Source organism: Cylas formicarius, unplaced genomic scaffold (genome assembly GCF_029955315.1).
Source record: "Cylas formicarius isolate icCylForm1 unplaced genomic scaffold, icCylForm1.1 PGA_scaffold_3__17_contigs__length_32017465, whole genome shotgun sequence".
In the NCBI taxonomy this organism is placed as follows: domain Eukaryota; kingdom Metazoa; phylum Arthropoda; class Insecta; order Coleoptera; family Brentidae; genus Cylas; species Cylas formicarius.
This window is the reverse complement of record NW_026844326.1, coordinates 31328793-31356135: the sequence shown is the minus strand read 5'-3', so window position 1 is coordinate 31356135 and position 27343 is coordinate 31328793. Positions and strand designations below refer to the sequence as shown.

General features: G+C 38.0%; 1 protein-coding gene across 1 annotated transcript; it reads right to left on the bottom strand.

The window, feature by feature from the left end:
• Positions 1–401: 401 nt before the first annotated feature.
• On the bottom strand, positions 402–23557 carry LOC132700112 (uncharacterized). The gene is made up of 6 exons (XM_060667232.1): positions 23299–23557; positions 20529–20814; positions 14220–15285; positions 7081–7255; positions 2465–2750; positions 402–2411 (listed from the first exon to the last, which is right to left on the bottom strand). Exons 1-6 carry the CDS (start codon positions 23468–23470, stop codon positions 1382–1384), a joined length of 3015 nt encoding a protein of 1004 aa, XP_060523215.1. The 5' UTR covers positions 23471–23557; the 3' UTR covers positions 402–1381.
• Between the last annotated feature and the right edge of the window lie 3786 nt (positions 23558–27343).

The following is a 27343-nucleotide window of genomic DNA, read 5'->3' as shown; positions in this document are numbered from 1 at the left end:
TTTGAAAACTTAAAAGGGAGGAAAATATTACTTCTCTTAGATAAGTGCCCTGCACATCCCCATATTCCAAATCTGCGGAATATTGAACTGGCATTTCTTCCAGCCAAAACAACAAAGCAGTCCATTTCGCTATACCCAACACAATTTGACCCAAAATAAAACAAATGTGTAATAATTTTAAATGGTTTTATAGAAAAAACACTTTCGTATTCTAAAATAACGCTAAATTAGGAATTCCTGAGATAGAGATCAGGATTACTTTGCTAAAGTTGGTATTGCTTTATTACAATTTACAATTGCAGTCAGATTTAAGCTATTATGTACGTGCTTACACAATTCTAACATTTGATAGGTAGCCAACGAAGCTATACGTACGTATGTACGTATATCCTAAACATCTCAACTTTTGACATACCACTTTAGACGCACATTTCTTTTCAAATACACCAGATGGCGCGCCACCGAGCCCCTTAAAATAAAAATTATCCAATCGTTCCTGAAAAAAAATATATTTTTTATTTTTTTAAATTCTATTTAAGGTTTTCGGTAAAAAAATTAAAGTTCTTCTTAATTAATTTTTATCATTAGTATTTCTTGTTATTTAATTATTAAAGAAGCAGTTTTAAACTCTATTGATGAAAATCCAGAATGGCTAAATGGCCTAATTACCGCCGATTTTTGGAAGAAGATTTGCCAGTATTGCTGGAAGAAGTACCATATTTAATTGCAGTAAGATAATATTTAAATCATACATTTAATAATATATATGATTTGATCGCGCAGGGCCTCAACCATGGCCCCCTAGGTTGTTATTTATTTATTAACATATAATTTTGTTAAAAACTATTAATACTAGGTTACTGCCTTTTTTTTAAATAAAAATAGTTTATTATTTATCTTGTTTTTAGAATGTTATGTTATTTCATTAAAACGTAAAAGCTTTCTCACTAAAAACTAGACATTTTGTTTTAGATAATCAACCAAAATATTATTTGTTCATAAACAGTCAGTGGCAGGCCACTGATTTCCAAAAATAAATGACATTTGCATTCACTTATGAGCAGATTTGATCTCTTAATAAATTCAGTCGCGCGCCATTGATATCTACCAAAATTGACATACGAAACTCTCGCCACTGTATCTGTTTAATACATATATGTTCATATGAAGTTTGACACTTCATCATTAGAGGAGGAGACGCGTCGGACCACCTTTAATGGCACAAATTACGTAATTCCAAATCAACTTTGAAAATTATGATTAGTATGCATAAAGAATAACAAGATGGATTTACAGCAAGGTCGTATTTTTATTAAATTCCTAATTGGAATCGCATTGACTTTCTAATTGATGTTAGAGAACCGCGTGCGATCGTTGCGTTCTAATCGGCAAGCATTTTTTGAATCTCCGCCAAAGTTTTGCCCTTCGTTTCGGGCAGGAAATAATACACGAAGATAATTCCGACGAAACAGAAAGCCCCGAATAGCCAAAACGACCCGGCCATACCCAGAGCTTCCGATATCAACGGGAATAAGAACGTAATAACGCAGGATACTAAAAAATTCGACCCGGAACACACGGCGGTCGCGAAGCCTTTAATATTCGAAGGGAACACTTCACCGACAACAGCCCAAGGCAACGGGCCCAACCCCAGACTGAAGAAAACGTTGTATACTATCAGAGAGAACACTGGAAGCCAAAAAAGCGAATCGACGTCGTGATCGTGGGCTTTAAGGTAGAAATAAACCCCCAAGGCGGAGATGGAAATGAAACAACCCAAACAGGAACCCAGGAATAGAACCCTTCTGCCCAGCTTTTCCACCACGAAGACGCAGGCGATGTTGGAGCTGACTTCCACTACACCGATGATCACGGTACATACGTTGGGGGATATGGTACTGCCGCTGGCCTCAAAAATCGTCTTCATGAAGGAGAGAATAGGATTTATCCCTGCGAATTGTTGAAGCAGAACCAGACCCAGTGCGGCGACTATCGCTCTGCGAAGTACCTTGGACGTTACGACTTCGTGGAAGCTTGGTGCCGCCCTATTCTCAGCGGCAAAGCTCTCTCTTATGGCTGCCACTTCTTTGTTGACGTCTACGCCCTTTGGGCGTAACCGGACCATTACCTTTTGGGCTTTGAGGTGATCATCGGCGGCCACGAGGAAATAGGGAGACTCAGGCATGAATGCGGAAAACACGACAAAGAATATAACTAGGGGCACTGCGCAGCATACGCTGTAGAGCGGGATGCTTAGGTGGGGACCAATGGAAAAGGGATAGAAAAGACCCAACACGACGGAGAGCCCCATGAAGCAGCCGAATTTGCCGCGATTGAAGGTTTGCGTGATTTCCCCGATATACATCGGCACCAATGCAAACGAACTGCCGACTCCCAGGCCAACGATGAATCTGCAAGGAAAGAGTGCGGTTAGGGAACCGGAACGAGGTTATTACCGACTCACCTGGCGAAGTAATAGAGTTCCACGTGTGCAGCGGCAGACAATATCGCGTATCCGACGAACATCGGTATGGATATAAGCAACAGGGCTTTTTTTCTTCCGAGTTTGTCGGCAAAATGACCAGCCGCGAACGGACCTACTGCGGCTCCTAAGGGAAGAAACGCTGCTATCCACGCCTCTTGGTTAGTAGTGATCGGGTGAGCGAAGGGATTTTCAGGTCCGTGTAGTCTCGGTATGATGGGGGAGGTCCACGACAGTCCTATGCCTCCGATGAATGTTAGAAGTTCGGCTTGAATAAACATATGTACCACTTGGTGAATGGTTGAGAAAAATTAGAAGTGAGTTTTGAGTCTTTTTTCGGGTGGTTATCGGTTAGCTGGTTAAAAAGCGCCTTCTTTTACCCTCTAGCGATTTTGTGATAGCCGTAGGGACTGTAAACTGTGACTGTGATAAGAAATTTGGACTTACCCTTACGTTCATTATATTAGATTTAACCGACACACGAATGGGCCATTTAACACACAAATAATTCGACTGTTGTTAAAGTCTGTTCATAGATATAAGAAAGTGACTAACTGATACGAATTAATTAAAGATCCGGGCAAGCTGTAAGAATGAAATATGGCCGAACAGGTCCGTAATTTGCTTAGAATTTAATTATTTGGTGTTTTGTTAGGAAAGATATTAAACAATATTTATTTAGTTATGTATGTACTTATGTCTAAATCTAAAATAAAATTATAAATTATTTTTATTACCTACCTAAATTACTTAAAATTATTCACATAATATATCAGTATCACTATCGCTATCATTGCCTGTTCTAATTATTATGTGTTCTATATTATTTGCAATTGTTCTGCTTTTTCTATATGTTTAACATAATTTGTTGGTAAACATTGTTACGACGAATGGCAGATTTCAAACATGTTCAATGGGATTAAATATACAGTGGTAAACGGACCACAATTTTACCTGAATTGAAATTCCGAAACATTAGTTAATAATCTTGTCGCATTGTATGTTAATGACTACCCTTGGATAATCCCATTCAAAGGCAATTGGTCACTTTCTTATATCTATGAACAGACCATACCCTTTCCGCATTGCGCTAACGCAAGGGCGCCGATCTTAATAAACCATATTTTTCAGAAAACGTATACCGGGTGATGCATCGCCGAAGGGAACATAGGAAACATCGTCATCCCTGTACATTTCATGGCAAAGTTGTAACATAATTTTAATAAATCAATCCTCATTTATCGAATTAAATATGATGTATGAATTTGAAAATTTTTATAGAATAGAATAGAATATAATAGCGTTTATTGACCTTTTATATACGCAGCAGTACATGGAAAGTCATACGACAGGTTTAAAAAGAAAATATGCAGCACACACACCCCAATATAAATATCTTAAATTCAGTAACATTGTAAAATGAAAGTTCAATTAGAATATTTTCTAAAAATGTCTTAAATGCGCGTTTATTCCTATTTACTGTATTCTTTCTAATTATTTTTTAAATATAAGGTTGTTCGGAAAGTCATTTCGTTTTTTCCCGTCAGAGGACTTAATTACGTTTTTTCGAAACCAACTTCACACTAAAGCCGCATAACCATTATATGTCTTGAGAGCTGATATTGCAAGGCTTGTGTGTGTGTAATTCTACGCAGTAGTTTTTGGTTGGTGCCCTTTTAAATATGGAGAGCAATAAGCAGCATTTTCGTCATATTTTACTTTTTTACTTCAGAAAAGGTAAAAATGCTGTCCAAGCGAGAAAAAATTGACGGATGTGTATGGAGAAGGCGTGTTAACAGTACGCCAGTGCCAGAACTGGTTTGCAAAATTTCGATCCGGCAATTTTGATGTCGAAGATGCACCACGGTCTGGAAGGCCGGTCGAAGCTGACAAAGATGCGATAAAGGCATTAGTTGATGCAAATCGGCGAATAACCACACGAGAGATCGGTGAGAGATTAAATTTGTCGAATTCGACTGCTTATGGCCATTTGAAAGGCACGGGCTTAACCTCGAAGCTCGATGTGTGGGTGCCCCATGTCCTTACGGAGCGAAATTTGTGTCGTCGCGTTGACGTGTGTGATTCGCTCCTCAAACGTCAAGAAAATGATCCATTTTTGAAGCGGATTATTACTGGGGACGAAAAATGGGTTGTATACAACAATGTTAAACGCAAGAGGTCATGGAGCGGAAAAGATGAACCGGCTCAAAGCGTGTCAAAAGCCAACATTCACCAAAAAAAGGTGATGCTCTCCGTTTGGTGGGATGTCAAAGGAATCGTTTTTTTTTGAGCTTTTGCCGGACAATACAACGATTAATTCAGAAGTCTATTGTCATCAACTGGACAAATTGAATGATTCACTTAAAGAGAAGAGGCCCGAATTAATCAACAGGAAGGGTGTAGTGTTCCACCAGGATAATGCGAGACCTCACACAAGTTTGGTCACTCGCCAAAAACTTTTACAGCTTGAATGGGACGTACTGCAACATCCACCATATTCTCCAGATCTGGCGCCTTCCGACTACTATTTGTTCCGGTCCCTGCAAAATTTTTTGGATGGCAAAACCTTTACCTCAAATGAAGATGTCAAAAACCACCTGAACCAGTTTTTTGCCAGCAAGGACCAAAACTTTTATGAGAGGGGAAATGTGTTACTGCTAGAAAGATGGCAAAAGGTGTTGGACCAGAATGGCCAATATATAATTTAATAAAATATTTATTCATTATACGAAAACTGTCTTTCATGTTCCCCAAAAAAAACGAAATGACTTTCCGAACAACCCAATAGGTTACAACGACTCATACGTATATCGATTTCAATTGGTGTTTCAAGTATACAGGGTGTGCGAAATTTTTTATTTTTTTTTAGTTTTATTTTTAATTCTCAACTGGTATTTTACACACAGCCTTGATTTAGTAAAAGTCATCGTTCGAAGATAAAAGTGTGTCGAAAATTTGCCGCTAGAGGACACTTTACCTAGATTTTTTTTTAATTTTCCCTGTATTTTATTTATTTATGCTGATATTGCAAAATGGAACCGAGGGAACTTGTTACTCTTGTTTCAAGTTTTTATTTGTTAAGTTTAAATTTTATGCAATGAAAGTTCAAAATTATCCGCCATTTTGTTCATTGACGGGGCTGCGTGATGGCTGTAAATTTTAGAAATATGCATCAGCAGAGTTGCAGGGATTATAGAAGATAATCTTACAGGACCTCATTTCTTTAACTGATCGCTTAACGAGGAAACGTATTTGCAATTTCTCCAAGAGCAACTATCACCTTTGCCGGAAGAGGTACCCTTAAGGGCTGTAGAAGATATTTAAATCAGACATTTGAACATCGATAGATAGGTCGGGGCGGACCTCTAGCTTGGCCGCCTCGCTCACCAGACCTTAATCCGATGGACTTCTTTTTTAGTGTATGAAATATAGATATCAATGATCTACGATAAAAAACAATAAACGGTTGAGGAATCATTAGAAATAGGTTAGTTATCGATGTAATTTAATTGTGCATGCACCCTGTATAAAATGTCCTTCACATCTCGTGGAACTTTAAAGTTACAGCAAACATCAAAATTTGCACAAATAACAGGGTTGTCGGATGATATTTTTTCGAATGTCTCGCGCCCTGTATAATTGACGAAACCTGAAACTCTCACGACACGGTTTACGATATCCCATCTTTAACGGTTTTTCATTTATCGCCAATAATTTTACCCACAAAAACGGAAATTTTTAGGATATTTTAGAATTTTTGCCCATAAACGATACACCCTGTATATGATGCAATCATTGTTCGAAGTAGAGGTTATAGCTCTGGATTTTCCACAAGAATTGTTTGAAAATAGTAACCGGTTTTCGAGAAAATAAGTCACTGGGCAAACCTGCATATTTCGGACAATTATCGTGTTTCATAGCAAGGCCCAAAAAACAGTCGAAAATCTCGAAAAAAATATGGATACCGGCGTCGGACCAGGGCCATTTCTTGCAAGCTTATGTTCCTCGTGGAGGGTTAAAAATGAGGGAAATTGCAATTTTGTAGCTCTAACGGTTCGAAAGTTATTCTGGAAAAACCAAAAGACCAGAACGGAGAACGGAGACGGAACAAACAGACAAAAAAAAATTTTTTTTTCGACGATGATCATTTCTGTACCAACGGCGATCCCATAGGACCTACCGTTATCGAGATGTAAAATTTGTATAGGAGCGCAGATACTTTCGAAAATTCGATTTCATCGATTTTCGAAAGTAGCAAGAATAACAATTTTTGAGGATTTGCTTAAGGCAGTCTGTTCTATTTTGCAATATCAGTGTAAGTAAATAAAATACAGGGAAAATTAAAAAAAATGTTCTAGGGGTGCGTGTAAAATATCAGCTTATTTCGTTGAGAATTAAGATGGCTGCGTTAAAATAAAATTTAAAACAATGAATTTTGAGGAGCTGTAAATCAAAAAATATTACGATTTCGAATTACTCAGAACCCTGTATATAACTGTGTAGTAAGGAAATTTATGTGTCACTTGGTATATTCGCTGCAAGAGAATCCGATAATTCGCCTTCGTTAAAAAAATCGTCAATATATTTAAATCGCTTACCAGAAAACGCGCACAGGTACAAAAAAAACGCCTCCTTCCTGGATTCTTCCGGCTCGGGCGTCAAAAGGCCGGACTCTCTGGTCTCGGCGGACCCGCAAGTCGGCTTGTAGACGACTTCAACTAATTCACCCTTGTTTTCGCATTCCCGACTAGCCATCGTGTCTATAATTTCAGTCTATCCGCCGCACCGTTTAAACAGAAACAACCTATTGTTACTGATAAACACATTACCCGAATAAGAAAAAGTCGAAACGCTCCCACATTTTTTCCTTGCGGTCGAGAGATCGCGCAAAACTCTCATTATTAAACTTGGACAACTGTTTGCGTCACTTATTTTTTTATTGTTCCTGTAAAGCTCTGACGGCTCGGGAAGATCGATGCAGGCGAAACGCCCGTAATTCGAGACATGGAATTTTATCCCCCAGTATTTACGTGTGTGTTTGGTTTCACTTATTCAACCGACCGTGATCTTGAGGGTCACTTCTTGTTTATGGCATTATGCGACCGGTTTGCGTACCTAATTAAAGCGAAACCGGAATGTTGTCGTAGCCGTATACCAGATGGGCGATATGTCAGTAAGTGTAATAATAATTATAACCTATTATTTCCCAAATCGAAGTATTTTGGATACTCGAGTAACTCTTTAAACCTTTTAACTCTTTTTTTTTCTTTATATGTGTCTGATATGCATCAGAGTGCACCCCCGATCAGTATCGAATCCATTACAGAAGTTCGCCAAAAACTTGAAACAGATCTTGAACTCCTTTGCAACAAATCACCTTAGCGTTATGTTTGTTTGGGTCTCCATCCAACGCATGTTTAAAATTTGAAATTTAGAGTGAATCTCGATTAAACATGGAAGTATATACACTGGGGTAATGCATTCTACAGCAATAGTGCAAACCAAGAAGAGATGCACCATATTTGGTGACCCCATATATGAAATACACGCTTCTTATAACTTGAGTATCAAGAGATAAGCTTGTGCAGATAATTGCGGTGTCGTCTGCGAATAGTGTACATTTAATGGGCTTAATAAATGAGGAAAAGGAGCGGGCCCAACACCGATCCTTGCGAGACACCGTGACGCTGGGGTTGAATTATGTTTGACACAGTCGAGGGCCTTTGATATATCAAAAAGAGATAGAGATACATGCTTTTAATTTTCGGGATAAAACAACCCCACTGTTTATTAGCAAAAATGAAATTTTTAGCAAGTAGTCCAACAGCATCTTCAATCAGCATCAAATCTTGAAATAGTTGTTTACATCACATATACTGAAGGCTAAACAGGCGTTATATACGAGGGCGGCGCCAAAATTTCCCGGCCTGAATATGAAAGAAACAAAGTAGAGTAACAATTTTTTATTAATTTTCAATAAAATCCCCCTTAACTTGAATACATTGATTACATCTCTTTATTAACAACTCAATCCCTTTAAAAAATATTCTTTTGGTTTGTCTGCAAAATGAACTAAAACAGCCTGTTTTAACTCAACTTGGTAGTTAAACCTTTTTTCAAATATCCAAACAAATACTAATCGCTGGGGGCCATTTCTCGACTATAGGGAGGATGATCTATCTGTTGGAACCCACACTCTAAAATGGCAGCTTGTGCAACACCAGTAGTATGGACAGGTGCATTATCGTGCAAAAGACGAACGCCTCCAGTCAGTTTTCCTCGGAGTTTTAAACGTATGCAGTCTCGCAATTTACGTAATAATGTTGCGTAATATTTACCATTGACAGTGGTATTAGTTTCTTTAAAATCTATCAAAAGAATTTCTTCGCAATTTGAAAAGATCGAGGCCATCACCTTTTTTGTTGACTGGCAGACTCTGAATTTTCTTGGAGGTGCTTCACCCTTACGACGCCACTCTGATTATTTTTTCGATAGAGGGTCATAATATAGAACCATAGTCTCATCTCCCATCACAATGATTTCTATCACAGGCTTCGGTTCCGACCCACAGAGCAACCTCGACACAGCGTTGTTTTTGAGTAGGCAAAAGTTTTTAGGAACCCATCTTGCACTAACCTTATGCATACCTAAGTGATCATGCAGGATTCGACGAACACTTAGCGATTTCTGAGATTTCCTTGACCTTTAAACGTCGATCACTTAATACCACCTCTTCCATAATCGCAACAATATCTTCCGTTATGACCTCCACTTGTCGACCAGTTCTTGAATCATCTTCAAGGCGCTCCTGCCCCATTCGAAAACGTTTTGCCCATTCTTTCACTACAGAATACGAAGGAGAACTTTGGTCGTACACACCATCCAGCCTTTCTTTAATAATTTTAGGTGCCAACCCTTCTTTGGTCAAAAACACGTCTTGTTTAAAATGCTGTCAATGAAAAACTGTTTGACGCAAGAATTCAATTTTTTTTTCGAAGCATACTAAGATATGTATTTAAAGCAAGACAAAGTTTTATGTTTTAAAAGGGGCACCAAAATCGCCTGTTAAACTGGCTTTTGAAATCGTCACATATGAGGAGAATTAAAAACATTTATCAAAATAACTATGATTGTTATTTAAATTGAGTACATCTACTTAGTTCAGAATTTATTAGTCTCTGGGTATTTGCTCTTGGTTTTTGAGATACAAGGCGAAATCCAAAACTATGGAATTTGGGACCACCCACTTACTTACTCTAATTTAGTTGCTCTAATCGTTTCAGCATTTGCATGCTGGACTGGTATTTGAAACAAATACGAATCGAAGATTTTTTTGGGAGACTGGTAGTATTGTCCTACGGATGTTGCTTTTCACGTTCTTCCAAAACAACTTTATACTAATATTTAGTTCTTAAAAGCCTAAATGATTTGCAATTAATGTAAAAAATAATATACAGATTGCTCCATTTAAAAATATATATGTTTCCTTCATACTACTACTTTATAACTACTAACAACTAACCAAAACTAACCAAAACGATATTACAAAAATGGACATATTTTTGTCTAGGGCTTTAACAAACTGCTTCATCAAGACAAGTTTGATATGAAGAGGGGGCGGTAAAACTTGTTTGGGCTCAACTAAGTTATCTCGTAATACATTTTTGCTACCAGGTGTAGGGCTTGTTCTAGGGGACCATCCTATTCGAGTCCAATGTCTATCTCTTGCCGACTATCCAACTCGACAAAGCATGGACATCTTGTATGCCCTCTGCACGGCATGCACAGCGCTTTAGGGTCATCACAAAGCATCTACTGATGTTCTTGGTGGTTTATTTTCATACGTTTCTCTTAAATGTATCGAATGTGAAGTCTTTAAACCGGCGCTATTTTTCTATTATTTACGACACATTTCCTAATTTTGAAACGCCAAAGGTTAAATAAACATTTTTGCTACCTATTTGCCAGTTTCTTAATGCTTTAACGAAACAAACAGTATGGGGAGCGCGGGAACGCTAGAAATACGCAACAACGAAGACGACAGCAGCGAAACTCTGCTTCAGCGCCAACTCTGTTGCTTTGCGGATAATTCTAATATTATCCGGTGTTGCCAGATCACAAAAAGGGCCCCCAAAAATATAGAAATAAGAAATAAGATTTTGGAAAAAAGTAGTTTTCAGGTATTGTTAATAATATAACTTTTTTTTTCGATTTGGGTGTTGTTATTTGACGTAAATACCGAAGAATCTTTGCTCAAGGTCAGGGAAATATACCAGCCAGGTGGTGTAAATAAAACAAACAAAACACACGACGCCAATTAAAGGAGATTTATTTTTTGCATTCATTTACACCGACATAAACCTCCATATTGTAATATTAATTCGCACCCATTCACCTGCTGCAGTTCGCGTCTTACGTCGTCAATCGGAAATTTGGTTAACAAATACGATAAAAGATTTGATTAAATAATTGCAAAACGCCAGCGTCAACGCTATAGCTGCACCTAAACAAAAAATAAGGCCACCAAAACCGATAGGTGACCACGCCCCAGCCACGCTCATTTTAATTTTATCGGTTTTTATTAGACGGAACTCCGCAAAAACCATAGCCTGTCCTTCAACTGTTCATTGCTAATTAATTGTTATTCCGTGCGCCAATTATATATAATCTATTAATAATAATTATACATTGATTTGCCTGCGAACCATTTATACCGTTTGACAGTCCACGGAACCTTTATGATGTACTGTACAGGGTGTCAAGAATTAAGATATATATATTTTAATGAAATTTGGCCATAATTTTAGCGGGTTTGCAAAACTGGTCGAGCTTGCTAACGTTTCGTCAATCATCCTGTTTGCTTCTTCGGAGCTTGACTGAAACTGGCTCGCATTTTACTCGGTGCCTGCTTATAAGGGGTGTTTTTTTTCGATGTATAGGACTTTAAGTTGCAATAAAACAACGACGGATTATTTGATTGACATGAATTTTATTTATCCGAAAGATAATCTCGTGGCATTACATTTTAAATATGCATTCTGGCATATGACCGCCACGGCTGGCGCGGATGTAGACCAATCTGGACGTCCAATTTTCGATGACTTTTTTCAACATCTGTGGCCGCATATCGTCAATAACACGGCGAATGTTGTCTTCCAAATGGTCAAGCGTTTGTGGCTTATCCGCGTAGACCAATGACTTTACATAGCCCCACAGAAAGTAGTCTAGCGGTGTTAAATCACAAGATCTTGGAGGCCAATTCACAGGTCCAAAACGTGAAATTAGGCGGTCACCAAACGTGTCTTTCAGTCACAACCACATCTCCTGAACATCATAGCTCTCTACCGATCACCATTGACTGTAACGTTCTGGCCATCATCGTTTTCGAAGAAGTACGGACCAATGATTCCACCAGCCCATAACGCGCGCCAAACGGTCAGTTTTTCTGGATGTGACAGTGTTTCGACATACACTTGAGGATTAGCTTCGCTCCAAATGCGGCAGTTTTGTTTGTTGACGTGGCCGTTCAACCAGAAGTGCGCTTCATCGCTAAACAAAATTCGCTTATGAAAATCGGGAACAACGTCAAACTCGTTTTGGGCCCACTTGATGATCGTTTGGCTTCTATTCTTGCACGAGTTGGATTTTGTAAGCACGTAAACCAAATTGAAGGTTGAGTTTCATAGATGACGTACGATCTGTTTTAAGTCTAAGATATGATCCGTCATTATTTTGATTAGTTAGGTCGCCATTGCACTGGTTAAATCGAGAACTTTTTTTTGTGTATAATAAAACCTCTACCTAAAATAAAATTTTTGAGTTTTAGTTACCAACTAGTGCCAAAAAAAAAAAATTAGAGGACTCTTCTTTTTTACTTTTACGGTTTTAATGAAATAGCATACACTCCTAAGAACGAGATCAATACTAAACGATTATTGACATTCGGATAAGCAAATTATTTGAACCAATTTCAATATAAAAACTTCTTATCGGGAAAAGTTGTTTATAGAGAAATCCTGTGGACTGAAACAGTTTCGGCTCCGAAGAGCCATCCAGATTTAGAAATAGTATATTTTTTCTGCCGGAGTATTTCCCAAAACTAATTAAGGATCATTAATTATTGGGTACTAAGTCAGATTGCTTGAATTGTGTCGCATCCACCGCATGCTATTTTGACAAAATGGTGGAGTCTCATTTTTCGCAAGTATATCAACGTTATGTGACCGTGTTCGGCTCGCATTATCCTCTCATCATAATAATTTTAAGTGAGCCCTTTCGTGTAATTTTATCTGATTTAAATTGAGTGAAAACGGTAACAACAATTGATTAAAAAAAAAAAGAAAAATGTACTCTTTTTATTTTTTATATTTTTTACTCTAACGTTCGATATTAGCATAGCATTGAAAACAACCGACTTTTCATCATATTTTTCCTTTAGAATAGATGGTTATGGCGAAATAAAACTCCATTTCACTTTTATTGTTTTAATTGGTAGTACGAAATAATAAAGACAACGGCAATTCGCACGTTTTCATTTGGTATAAAATTTTTTCTCTCCTTTTAACAAAATCGGTTTTGCTATTTCTAAAGGTTATTATTTATTACTTAGACTAATTTTACTATATCACTATCTCATCAAAATTGGGTTTTACACACGATAAAAATTAGTAGGCAGAATCTCCATATGCGGCTCATAATTTCCGATGCACGTATCAATTTTTGACCACTATTTTCCACAATAAATGGATTGCTTCCTATTCCTGTCCCCTCTAGGTCATTGGACGAAATTTATAAGGAAATATTGTCCTTGACGTTTTAAAAAAACAGATACGAGGCGTGTTTAAAAAGTAAGAAGATTTTTGTAACTGGGCGGCCTACGTGTATTTGATCTTCGATATTTTTTTGGTATGTTGGTACACACGTCCCTAACATATGTTCACATTTTCAGCCATTGTCAGTACTTTTTTGTGAGACAGAAGCGTTAGAAGTGTTTTGTGTGGAAAACGCTTGAAATGTTAACAACGGCATATGGTGAATCTAATTTGCACAAAAAAATGTTTATAAGTGGTACAAGCTGTTCTGCTTGCTCTAGATATCCCAGCAACTGATGAAAGAGTTGAACAAATGGTGTTGAAAAATCCTCGATTCACTGTTAGAGAAGTGAAACGTGTACCAGCAAAATTTGTTCCGAAACTGCTTAATTTTGAACAAACGGACCACCGAAGGAGCATCGTTCAAGAGCTGAGGTATATGGAGCAGACGAAACGAAGGGCCAGCCATCCACAGGATCACTAAGGTCGAAACAAATACGTCAAGTTCGATCGAATGTCAGTACATGAAGAGTTCTTACCACAAGGTCGTGCGGTATATAATGAGTATGGTCTTAAAGTTGTGCCCAGTTCGCGAGAAGCAGTACTTAAAAGTCAACTTACTTTTTGAACACACCTCGTAGATGGTAGAACAATAGTAAAGGCGTTTCGCTCAATTTCTTAAACTCAATTTCGCTCAATATGTATATTTCGTTTGAATCGCAATAGAATTTTTCGCTACAGTGCAATTTCTCATACTGCGCCCCATAATCCTCCGTTTGTGTTTATTTAGGAAAAATCTACATTTTAAGTACCATTTGTATTTGCATATTTCCCTATAAGATTACAAACACTTTCCTTTCCTTGTTACCGTTCGTTCCCACGTGATCGAAACACTTCTATACCCCACTGAAGTCACTTCATTTCACTCCACACAGCACTTTATCTCCTTTGGTATCGCGCTTACTCTTCATAACTTCCTGTATCTCGCTTAAACTTTTACCTTTGGTTTCGGGCACGCAAAAATGCACGAAAACCATCCCCAAAAGGCAACAGATGGCGTACATAAGGAACGCGACGCCCATGCCGAAGACCTCTTTGATGATGGGAAAGGGAAACGTCACTATGGAAGAGGACGCGAACGAAGCGGACGACGTAATCGCCGATCCTACCCCCTTAACCGCAGGCGGCATCACTTCGCCCATGATGCACCACGGTAAAAACCCCAAGCCCATGCTGAAAGACAGGAAGTACACGAACACGCAGGTCACCGGCAGCCAATAGATGGCGTCCACGTCAAACTGGTGCGTTTTCAGGCAAAAGTAGATGCCGAGAAACATGACGGACATTCCGCAGCCGAAGATGGATAGCTGCAGGAGGATCCTGCGACCGAGTTTCTCGATTATAGGGAAACAGGCGAAGTTGGCGAAAATTTGAACGCACCCGATGATGTTGGTGGATATTAGGGGACTTATACTGCTGTCGCTTGCCTGGAATATGGTCTGCATGAAGGACAGGATCGGGTTTATGCCGGAGAATTGTTTGATCGCTACCAGCCCGACGCTTATCCACAAGGCCTTCCTCGCGCTCCGAGAGTTGCAGAATACTTGAACGGCTCTCGTCCGTCCGGTTTGTTTCTCCAAACACTTCCTGATTTCCTCCATTTCTTTTCTGATTTCAGTCGCGCTCTTGTGTCTCAGCTTCCTCAGCGACTGCTCCGCTTCTACGTTGTTGCCCACGGAGAGCAGAAACTGCGGAGTTTCCGGCATGAAAATCACGAAAATGATCAAAAACAACACTTGAGGCGCCGCGCACGAGAGGGCGTAGTGGACCAAGGTGACGTGGGGACCCACGAAGAGGGGATACGCCAATCCGACGTGGAGGAAGACCCCCAGGAAGCAGCCCAAAACGCCTCGATTGTGGTTCTCCGCTATTTCGCCCAGGTAGATTGGCACCACTGCGAATTGGCTGCCCACACCAACTCCAACTGCAAATCTGCAACATATTTAAACATAAATAATAGTAACAAGATTGCTTTCGAAAAATCGTAGCTGGGTGGGGCAAGTTCGTAGCGCGTAGCGCGAAGCAGCTTTTTATTTTAAAAAGAAGGCGCTTCGATGTAATTATATTGTGGATACACCCTGTATAAAGCGTCTTTCACGTATCGCCGAATTTCAAAGCCACGACAAACTTCGATAAATATAGAAAATTGTACAATTAATAACGATTTCCAATTATATAATTCCTAGTATCTCGCGCACCCTGTATGATAGATGAAACCTGAAACTCTTTCTCGACACAATTTTCGAGACTGTTTAAACCAAATTATCCCATGTTCCGTAGTATTTCATTTACAGCCAATAATTTACCCAGGAAAACGGCCGTTTTCAAGACATTTGTGTTTTTTTTTACCCATAATCGACACACCCTGTACACAATCCAAAAAATGCCCAAAATAAAAGTTATAGCCCTAGATCTCCCACGTTTCACGGTATGTGAATTTTTTCAAAGGAATAAATAGTTTTTGAGAAAATACTTGTTATCTGAAATCAATTGTTGTTTGTCGTTTTTTTATTTAGTTTTATCTGGCGTCATTTTGTAAAAAATACCAGTATCATCAGCATAAAAAATGTCGTCAGCAGGGTACTTTTCTGCTAGTTATGCCTTCTCCAGCCAATCGTTAGTGACGTTTCTGTCGACATCATGGGTTCCGCCACTTATCCGTCCATAATTTATACCATGTCTCTGTTTGAACTCCCCAACCGTCCTTCCGAAGCCTTGAAATCGATAATGCCAAGCTGTTGAGCAAACTTTTCTGCTTTTAGTTTTACGATAGCTCCAGAGAGTGGTACATTTTTAAGACGTTGCTGTTGGTTATTTTCATTCATTTGGGAGAGAACCAAAGGACAATATATCGCAATAATATTTTAAGTTGACACGTGCTTAGCTAGCGTTAACTTTTTTATTCAAATTTCCATACGTAATAACTATCATTATATTGTTCCGTTAAAAATATAGAAAGTATTTTGTGTACTTAATTGGCACGCATTGACTGAAAAAACCACTGACCACAGTTGCTCTTATTTTTCTATTTTTCCAGGTTCGATTTTTTTTTTTTTTTGGTTTGTTCAGTTAATTTGCTTATATTTTTAAGATTTCCAGCTAAGACTAATTTTGATATCATCGAAGGACAATGTGCTTTCAAATACAGTCTGTCTCGATCTTCAGTGAAAACTCGCTATAGCGAAACCCTGTATGAGGTAATACTCTGTATTACGAACAAAATTTGTTGTACTATTAGGTCTCCATACAAAGCTATGTATTAATCCACTCTCTCTCTTAAAATCTAATTACCGAGAACCGGGTCGTCCTAAGTGTTTTTCTCTTAATATGCGATGTTAATGCCTTTACGCAGGACTTATTACCGAGACAGGATGCGAACAGGACTTGGAAGAAATGATCACCCGCTAAGCGAGTGGATAAAGTAGTTTCAAACAACAATTACGTCTACAAGTGAGGAGTTGCAAGATTTTATTCTGATAGTTCAGGATTTGCCTACAACAGCAGACTTGACAGACGAAGCCATATCGCAACAAGCAAGAAAAGGTGAGGAAGAGCACCAAGAGGAAGAAGAAGATGAAGATGAAGCTCTATATTCAGTTAAACGGCTAGAGAAAGCCAAAGTACGAGATGCGTATTGGCATATGTTAAATTATTGGGTTGTTCGGAAAGTCATTTCGTTTTTTTTGGGGAACATGAAAGACAGTTTTCGTATAATGAATAAATATTTTATTAAATTATATATTGGCCGTTCTGGTCCAACACCTTTTGCCATCTTTCTGGCAGTAACATAATTCCCCTCTCATAAAAGTTTTGGTCCTTGCTGGCAAAAAACTGGTTCAGGTGGTTTTTGACATCTTCATTTGAGGTAAAGGTTTTGCCATCCAGAAAATTTTGCAGGGACCGGAACAAATAGTAGTCGGAAGGCGCCAGATCTGGAGAATATGGTGGATGTTGCAGTACGTCCCATTCAAGCTGTAAAAGTTTTTGGCGAGTGACCAAACTTGTGTGAGGTCTCGCATTATCGTGGTGGAACACTACACCCTTCCTGTTGATTAATTCGGGCCTCTTCTCTTTAAGTGAATCATTCAATTTGTCCAGTTGATGACAATAGACTTCTGAATTAATCGTTGTATTGTCCGGCAAAAGCTCAAAAGAAACGATTCCTTTGACATCCCACCAAACGGAGAGCATCACCTTTTTTTGGTGAATGTTGGCTTTTGACACGCTTTGAGCCGGTTCATCTTTTCTGCTCCATGACCTCTTGCGTTTAACATTGTTGTATACAACCCATTTTTCGTCCCCAGTAATAATCCGCTTCAAAAATGGATCATTTTCTTGACGTTTGAGGAGCGAATCACACACGTCAACGCGACGACAAATTTCGCTCCGTAAGGACATGGGGCATCCACACATCTAGCTTCGAGGTTAAGCCCATGCCTTTCAAATGGCCATAAACAATCGAATTCGACAAATTTAATCTCTCACCGATCTCTCGTGTGGTTATTCGCCGATATGCATCAACTAATGCCTTTATCGCATCTTTGTCAGCTTCGACCGGCCTTCCAGACCGTGGTGCATCTTCGACATCAAAATTGCCGGATCGAAATTTTGCAAACCAGTTCTGGCACTGGCGTACTGTTAACACGTCTTCTCCATACACATCCGTCAATTTTTTTCTCGCTTGGACAGCATTTTTACCTTTTCTGAAGTAAAATAAAATATGACGAAAATGCTGCTTATTGCTCTCCATATTTAAAAGGGCACCAACCAAAAACTACTGCGTAGAATTAATAGAACTTTTTCACACACAAGCCTTGCAATATCAGCTCTCAAGGCATATAATGGTTATGCGGCTTAAGTGTGAAGTTGGTTTCGAAAAAACGTAATTAAGTCCTCTGACGGCAAAAAACGAAATGACTTTCCGAACAACCTTGTATGTGTATAAAATAAATAAATATTACAGAACACATGCGTATTTTTTTTTTGAGTGCTCATAACTCTATAGCGAAAAACAAAGCCACCCCTTCAATTTCGCTATACAGGGTTTCGACTGTAATTATTCAGTGTTAACCCAAGTGAACGGGAATTAAAAGTAAAACACAAATACGTTTTGTCTTTACTACTGCGCAGAATGCTCGGCTTCTATCGGTTGCCTAATACGAATAATTAAGTTTATATATGCCGGACAATTAAAAAATGTTAATAAAGGAAATAAGCTGCATGAAGACTTTCACAGTTTGCATTTATTATACAAAATGTCTGGATTTATCGTTTGCGGGACATTTTTTTTGGTTATTTTGATCTGCACTTATATATTTTTGGGCCGCTCCATTTTAGAATTCGCCATTAAGTTATATAAGACTGTTCGGGAGTTTGGAATGTTGAAAATTGAGGAAAAATCATAAAATAAATAAGTGATTCGCTGGCAGGCATATAGACTTACCAATTTTTATATGAGTTGAGGGTACCATCTTTAAAAATAAACATTTTGCATATATGTATGTATGCACCCTATACTGACCCAGCCAGGGCAAAGAAGCTCAAATAGAAAAATATAGGAATATAGACGGAACTCACTATATCGCGTTTTCTTTAACCAAGGCAAGGAGACCAGATTTTGACTGTATAACAATTGACAGGACTAATGACATAATTAAAAGCAGTGCTGAAATCAAACACTTGGGAATAATTATCAAGTTAAAAAATGATATATGTTATTTGTCTAAGAAAATGAGGAAGTATGAAATAAAGCAAATTACGTCTGTCTTTTTAATAATAATTTTTTTAATATTTTTTAAAATATTTTTTTAAAATAATTTTAATTATAATTTTTCTTATACTTTACGGTATATTGGTGCCGCGAATAGTACAAGAACGTCTGTAAAACATCCTCGGGATTTCTGACGGGACATGGCGTATATCCTGGGGATTTACTGTTTCAGCTAAGCGACATCCTTAAGACGTCTCAAGAATATACGATGTTACTAATTGGAACGTCCACAGTATGTCAGATACGTACGTCAGTAGGATGTTTGTTAATACATGCTAAGGATATCCAGTTATACTAGTTGAGACGTCGTTAGTACGTCTGACTGTGAGGATATATGATCTTATATAGATATACCAGTGGACCTTACTTATTAGATTATTTCCAACAGCTTATGAGAAATACTGGAGAGGTTCAATTGGTTGTACGACTACAAAAATTCTATCCCAGTATTTGGTACTCGCGTGTGATGGAACTAACCTATTGGGTATGGTTGGTGAAGCAAGATGGGTTCCTAAAAACCTAAACAACGCCGTGTCTAGTGTGCGCGGTCTTTTTTGGAACTCTGTGGGCCGGAACCGAAGCCTATGATAGAAACTATGGTTCTCCATTATGACCTTCTATCGAAAAAAGAATCAATGGAGTGGCGTCGTAAGGGTGAAGCACCTCAACAAAAAAGGTGATGGCCACGATCTTTTGGGATTGGATTCTTTTGCGAGATTTTAAAGAAACTAATACTACTGTCAATGGTAAATAGTACGCAACATTATTACATAAATTATGCACCTGTCCATACTGCTGGTGTTGCGCACGCTGCCATTTTACAGTGTGGGTTCCAACAGATAGATCACCCTCCCTATAGTCCCGGTATGGCCACAGCGACATTTGTTTGGATATTTGTAAAAGGACTTACGTGGACGGCGAATTTTACTTAAAGAGGCTGTTTTAGCTCATTTTGCAAACAAACCAAAAGAACATTTTTTTAAAGGGATTGAGTTGTTAATAAAGAGATGTAATAAGTGTATTGAAGTTAACGCGGATTATATTGAAAAATAATTAAAAATTGTTACTCTGCTTTCTTTCTTTCATATGCAGGTCGGGAAATTTTTGGCGCTGCCCTCGTGTATGTTTAAAAAATAGATATAAAAAATCTGTGCATCCGCCTTTTAAGTAAAAGCTTGATTTGACGTTGATAGTACTCTCTGAGGGCGATCTTAGATGGTAATCTCCATGATAATGTAGGTATACATTTTATTAAATACGAATCTCAACAAACTCTCATCGGTAAGATCTCTTTCATGAGAGTAAGTACTATCGCGCAAAAAAAAAAAATAGAACAAATATGACTTTTCAGATTGACAGTTGCTTAAAAAAAAAGTGTATTACAAACTGAACAATACAAACGTACCTGGCTATATAATACGAATAAACGTTTCCCGCGATCGCCAACAGTACGTTCCCGAATAACATCGGCACGGTCAAAAAAATCAGCGCCCTTTTACGGCCGAACCTGTCAGCGCAATAGCCTGACGCGAAAGGTCCCACAGCGGCCCCTAGCTGCAGGGAGGCGGCGATCCATGCGGTCTGGGTGGCGGACAACGGATGCGAGAACGGATTTTCCGGGGTCTCCATTTTTGGAAAGACAGGGGAACTCCAGGAGAGACCGACGCCGCTGGAGAAAGAGGTTAGATAAGCTAGAATGAAAAAGAAACTAAATAAATATTTGGAGCCTTTTTCTGGTGTCAAATCGAAGAAAGGTATTCTTGTAATGGGAGTTGTCAGAAACCATGTAACTGCAGTTGTTTTGTCTTTCGTATTTGACAAGAAATGGAAAGAAACTCTATTTATTGTCCTCAATGTCAATAAATTTTTAATAATAATAATAATAACATTAAGGGTCTCTATTTTCAATAATCATGTCAATAATAAACAAAATAAATCAATGTAATCTTTAATCTTACAGGGTGAAACAATAACGGTTTACTTGAACCAATACCTATTTTGATCCATAATTTGCAAGATTGATTTGGACCAGATTTGTATTTTAAAGAAGCCGCTTTGCTGTATAAAGTAACTTTCCCGTCACGCCGAACTTCAGAGTTACGGTAACCTTTGGTAAATATTAAAATTTTCACCGGTAATGACGATTTAAAATGATATTTTTTCAAATATCTCGCGCACCCTGTATGAGAGACGAAACCAGTTTAAGATACTGTTCAAATAAAATTATCCCATCTTTAACGGTTTTTTATTTATCGCCAATAAACAAAAACGGAAATATTCAGGAACTTTTATATTTTTTTGCTCATTAGAAAACACACCCACACACATAAAGTTTTTGACAAAAGAAGGGTTAGCACCTAAAATTATTATATTATAATATTCTCTTTCGTATTCTGTAGTGAAAGAATGGGCAAAACGTTTTTGAATGGGGCAGGAGTCTTTTGAAGATGATTCAAGGACTGATTGATCAGTGGAGGTCATAACGGAAGATATTGTTGCGATTGTGGAAGGGGTGGTTTTGAGTGATCGACGTTTAAAGGTCAAGGAAGTCTCAGAAATTACTAAGCTTTCTGATACAAGTATTCGTCGATTCCTGCATGATCATTTAGGTATGCATAAGGTTAGAAACCTTTCGGCTATTCAAAAGAAAACTCCGTGTCGAGTGTGCGCGGTCTTTTTTGGAACTCTGTGGGTCGGAACCGAAGCCTGTGATAGAAACTATTGTGACGGAAGATGAAACTATGGTTCTCTGTTATGACCCTCTATCGAAAAAGAATCAATGGAGTGGCATCGTAAGGGTGAAACACCTCCAAGAAAATTCAGAGTCTGCCAGTCAACAAAAAAGGTGATGGCCACGATCTTTAGGGATTGGGAAGGAATTCTTTTGCTAGATTTTTTTATACAACAAATATTTTTTTTAATGTTTTACAATTATTTTAGCTTTTACAACCCGCATAAGGGGGCGGGCGAGAGTTTTAGTTCTCTCTACGGTCTAAGCTGGTGTTAGCTTATAGTCTACCGGCACACTCGGTTCATTTGTTATAAATCATCGGTTTTTTAATTTCATTAATTTAAAAAATTACTTCCTCACCAGCCACCCCCAGCAATTAATTAACTGACTATTTGGATCGAATACCTAATTTTGAAGGAGTCAACGTTATAGTCAAGTACGACATTTTAAAAAACTCGTTTTACGGTGACAAGCTTTTGAAAATAATACACTCCAATGGGTTCAATCAGATTATTACTAGTCCAACACGTATAACTGATAGTAGTCAAACTCTTATTGACTATATTGTCTCTACTGCTGAACAGTGGGATGGTTGACACGCAAATGTTGACGTGATTGCCAATAGATTTGTACAAGACATAACTGATATACTAAATACAATGTGCCCCAAAATAAAATCAACAACTAAAAATAAGGTAAATGATGAAAGAAAGGGATAAAAATTATGTTAGGGCTGTTCATCACAGAGACGTTGGAGACTGGAGTGCATACAAAAGGTTACGAAAAAACATCGTTAATAAAATTAGGCATGAAAAAGACTAATACTTCAGAGAGGTGATAGATGAAAGTAAGCAAAATTCAAGAGAGCTTTGGAAACATTTGAAGCCATTAATCCCGAATAAAAGTTTATCTAGTGAAGTGAAGTCAATAAATATTTTGTGCAGAGCATTGAAGATCGGCAATAACTAGACCATCCGTCAATTTGATGAGTTTAGATCAAAACCGGGATACGGAAAATCACAGCGTAGTTTGACGACGACAATAGTTTTTTTTGGCTGTGTTTTTGGACGTTAGAAGAGGTTTTGAGACTGTCAATCTTGGTGGACCGTGGGGTACCACAGGGGACTGTTTTGGGGCCATTATTGTTTATTATGTATATTAATGATCTAACTTAAATTGTTAAGGAGTGTGATAATTTAAATGCTTTTAAAAGAATAATTAAAACTTACGTATTGTCTAAAATTTTAATCTTATTTTTCTTTTATAATTGTTCCGGTGTTATAGACTTTTGTTTTGCGTACTTTTGTACTTTTATACTCATTTAAATTTTCCTATTTTGCTACTGACTCGTATATTTAAAATGTAAGTACGATTGTTTTCTGTTATAGCTTTATCTACTTATTTAACAGCGAACAGAATGGTAGAGGCACTGATCCATACCTACCGGTGAACGCGCACAAGTAGAGAAACGAGGCACTTTTCCTTTCAACATTTTCCGCCTTCAGAAAACCGTCCGTCGAGCTTGTCTTGTAGACCACTTCCACTTTCCCGTTGTCCGTCACGTTGACGGTGACGTCACCGTTTTGGTTCTCGTCCGATGTTCCGCGAGCGGTCATTCTGACCGAAACTGACAGGTCGCGCGTTTAAGTCCGCCATTTTAAACGCGCGCGCCTTTTTCTTTTCGTGTGACGACTGATCTAAATTAGCGACACACTGTGCCGTTTTTTGTTTGCGTTTTACTATTTTACATTCTACTGATTTGCATCGTTTGTTTAATTGCGTTAATTATTGTCTTAAAGCAAACCTACCTTTTTCATTTGACTTGCTAATTTTACATTTTTTGGGTGGCCGCGTGATGCGATGACAAACGAAACTCAACACGCTTCTCATATTTATAAAGCAAAGCTAAGTAATTTCTTTTCACGTACGCCTTGGCGGGGTTTTTCCGGACTCTTGGGAGCAAGCTGAAGACGGAGCGCCAAGGTGGCATTAACCAATCAGGTTGTTGCCAACCATCTCGAAATCGAAGCTAAGCAATGGGATAACAAAATCCTCCCAGACACTCAACCTGGTTTTCGACCTCTTCACAGCGCTACATGTTACTGATGACTTATTGAGAGCAGCGGATTCTAAATGAAACTCTTGCTTCATACTCTTCGACTGTAGCAAAGCGTTCGACACCTTGGATCATTTCCTTTTCCTAGCTAAACAGGAATTCTTCGGGATAAAAGGTATGGTCTGTTCATAGATATAAGAGAGTGACCAATTGGTTTCGAATGGGATTATCCAACGGTGGTCATTAACATACAATGCAACAAGATTATTACCTAAAGTTTCCTAATTTAAAGTCAGGTAAAATTGTGGTCCGTAATAGAAAATAATTTTATACCTACCTGTGTTTAATATTCTTTGGTTTGGTATACTACTTAGTTTAAGTATATTAGTAATCATTCTTATTTCGTGTGTAATACAGAGTGTGTTGAATCGTGTGCGAATTATGCAAAATATGTGCTAGTCTAGTGTATCTCAGGAGATGCTCCCGTCCAAATGTAGAAAACACTATTCTATTGAGACTAAGGAAGTTATAAAATTCCAACATCAACTGTATGAGGAAAAAAAGAAGCGATGCTGACATTTTCTCGAGTGTAGATGAAAGTGATCGAGATATAGTACGACGTAAAATTTACCAGAAATCTGCCATTCGTCATAACAATGTTTTTCCCCAATATCCTCAAACTTATAGAAACCGAAGTTTTTAACAACCCTCCACAAAGTTGGGCAAATTCTGTTAAACATATAGAAAAAGCAGAATAATCGTATATCCATATTGGAAATAATATAGAACAAATAATAATTAGAACAGGCGATGATAGCGATAGTGATACTGATAAATTATGTCAATAATTTCCTAACAAAACCCCAAATAATTAAATTCTACGCAAAGTACGGACCTGTTCGACCGTATTTCATTCTTACAGCTAGTCCGGGTCTTTCCTTAATTCGTATCAGTTAGTCACTTTCTTATATCTATGAACAGACTTTACTGCGGTTTCATTTTTTTTAAAATTTTCTTGCTCAGAGATACCAAAGGGTAGTTATTGCAAATACTCATTCAGATGCCATTGCTTTGGAGAGGGGTGCTCCCCAGGCGAGTATTCTGGGACCGATTCTGTTCTCAATTTATACAGCCTACTTCTCTACTTTTCTTAAATTTTGTTAATCTCATCAATACGCCGATGATACTCAGTTATCTTTATCTTTTGTTGCTAGCGAAGCTGTAAATGCCGCTACTAAAATAAATTTAGATTTAAAAATAATTGCGCAGGTATCTTCTGCTCACAACCTCTTATTGATTACGAACAAAAAGCAGAAGTTATTATTAGGAAATAAGGGGAAGATATTGTAAAAAACCCCTCTTTTAAGATTACGTTAAATGATGAGATTAACTTGGTAAAGAAGTCAAACTTAAAGTCTGCGATGTTAGTTTTACCCCATGTCGCTTATTGCAGTATTGTCTATTGGCCAGCTATCGAGGTAAGAAAAGACTCCAATGATTTCAGAATGCTTGCGTTTGTTTTAGTTACAATCTCATAATGGATGACCATATTTCCAAGTGCCTCTCTGATTCGCGTTGACTCAAGCTGGAGGACCGACATAAAGTTCAGTTAGCCACTTTTTGTTTTACTAAACTCCAACAAGACCCCGTAATTGTTTGATAAATTTGCGGAGGAAATGATATTCATAATCAAAACACCCGTCATTGTTTAAGATATTGCGTTCCTAGACACATTTCGGTAACTTTCCAGAGATCTTTTAGCTATAACGCAGTTAAATTATTTAATGAAATCCCTTATGCTATAACGTCCCTCCTCACAATAAAGCCCTTCAAAAAATCGTTAATATTGTTTATTATACCCGCCCGTAATGAGTTTATGATGTGCAGTTTATTATTATTATTTAAAATGTCAATCTGTTTGCCGATTTTATCTTTTATTTATTTATTTATTTATAAACCCAAAGATTAATCGACAGGCAGTCAAGGACTCCCAATTACAGGGCAGCCTAGATCAAACATAAGATTACACATGGTCGGGAATACAAAAGAAACTTCGCTAGATATTTCTTGAGCTAGTGGACCTTAAGTTGAATAAGTAATTGCATAGTATTGTATTGTAAATGTCTAGACCTAATTGTGTTTTACTATCAGAGTCCTAATTAACATAAATTATGATAGCATTTATGTTCTGTTGTCCTCAATTTCTCCAGCTGTCAATTGGTAGGTTATTAATTACATTTTTTATTAAATTTACAACCCTGGGACACAAAGCGTGAGCAAAAATTTCAGCTCTGATTGTATTTGGTTCCACAAATGCTCTATGGGGTTAAACACGCAATGTATCCCCAGGCTGTTCAGCAAAATTATTGCATACATAAAGTCAGTATACACGGCACATATCTCAAAGCCTTTCTACATTGAAATGTTAATATTATGGACAAAAGGAGATGTTTGTGAGTACGAAACGTTTATAGTGAAATCCATGTTGATTCACTACTGCTGTGATTGCGTAGTCGACTTCAAATGTAGTTGCATCAAAACTAAGTCTTTTTTATACATTTTTGATTTTTTTTTTTGTTATTTTGGCTTCCATAAAAACATGGTTTTCTCAATAACTGTCCACCCGTTCGGCAAAATTCTGGACCCATGAAACGCGGAAGATCCCTGACTATCGCTTTCGTTTCTAGCACTTTTTCGATTATATACAGGCCGGTTTAGTTATGGACAAAAATCTAAAAGTGTTATACCCAAATCAGGGGCTACAATTTTGGTATCGGCTATTATTTTCGAAAATTATTTTCTCGAAAACCATTTACTTTATTGGAAAAAATCATGCACCAAGAAACGTGGGAGATCCGGGGCTTCGAACATTTCTTGAGTTATATAAAGGGTGTTTTGTGAGCAAAAAATCTATAAGATCCTGGAAATTTTCGTTTTTTTTTTGTGAAAATTATTGCTCGTATCGTATTAGTATCGTAAACAATTTTCACTCATCACGCTTATCAATGGCAATTTACTAAATAATTTTCAATTTCGTTAAAGACACTTTATACAGAGTGTACGCACAATAAAATTAGATCAATTTTGCGAAAGTTTCGTAGTGGTCCGCAGGAGTACGATTATTATAATTTTTTTTTTGTATGAGAGGTTATAAGGCGAATCTTCCTCAGCCCGTTCTGGGCGTCTCAAGACACCCTGGGGATGGATGGTGTGTCCCCTTGGCGACGACGGGTTGGGATCAGCCGACCGTGTAAACCCAGTGTGAGCGTACTCACACTTCCTCTCTTGACGACAAAACAGTGTGCCCTCCATCTGGAACTGCGTCAGCATTACTTCAGATGGACTGACTAAGGTTCAGCGAGCTTGTATAAGATTTGACCGTTCTATCCTCTTGGCAGAAAGTATTTGCTTTGCCATTTTGCAGACGTGGTCC

Bases quoted from the DNA above. Each gene is read 5' to 3' on its own strand.
- LOC132700112 (XM_060667232.1), bottom strand. From the start codon at position 23,470: ATGACCGCTCGCGGAACATCGGACGAGAACCAAAACGGTGACGTCACC. The intron at 2,751-7,080 runs GTAAGCGATTTA...TGTTTATTCAAG, and splicing joins GTACCTGTGCGCGTTTTCTG to CCGAACTTCTAACATTCATC. The intron at 2,412-2,464 runs GTGAGTCGGTAA...CTTTCCTTGCAG, and splicing joins GAACTCTATTACTTCGCCAG to ATTCATCGTTGGCCTGGGAG.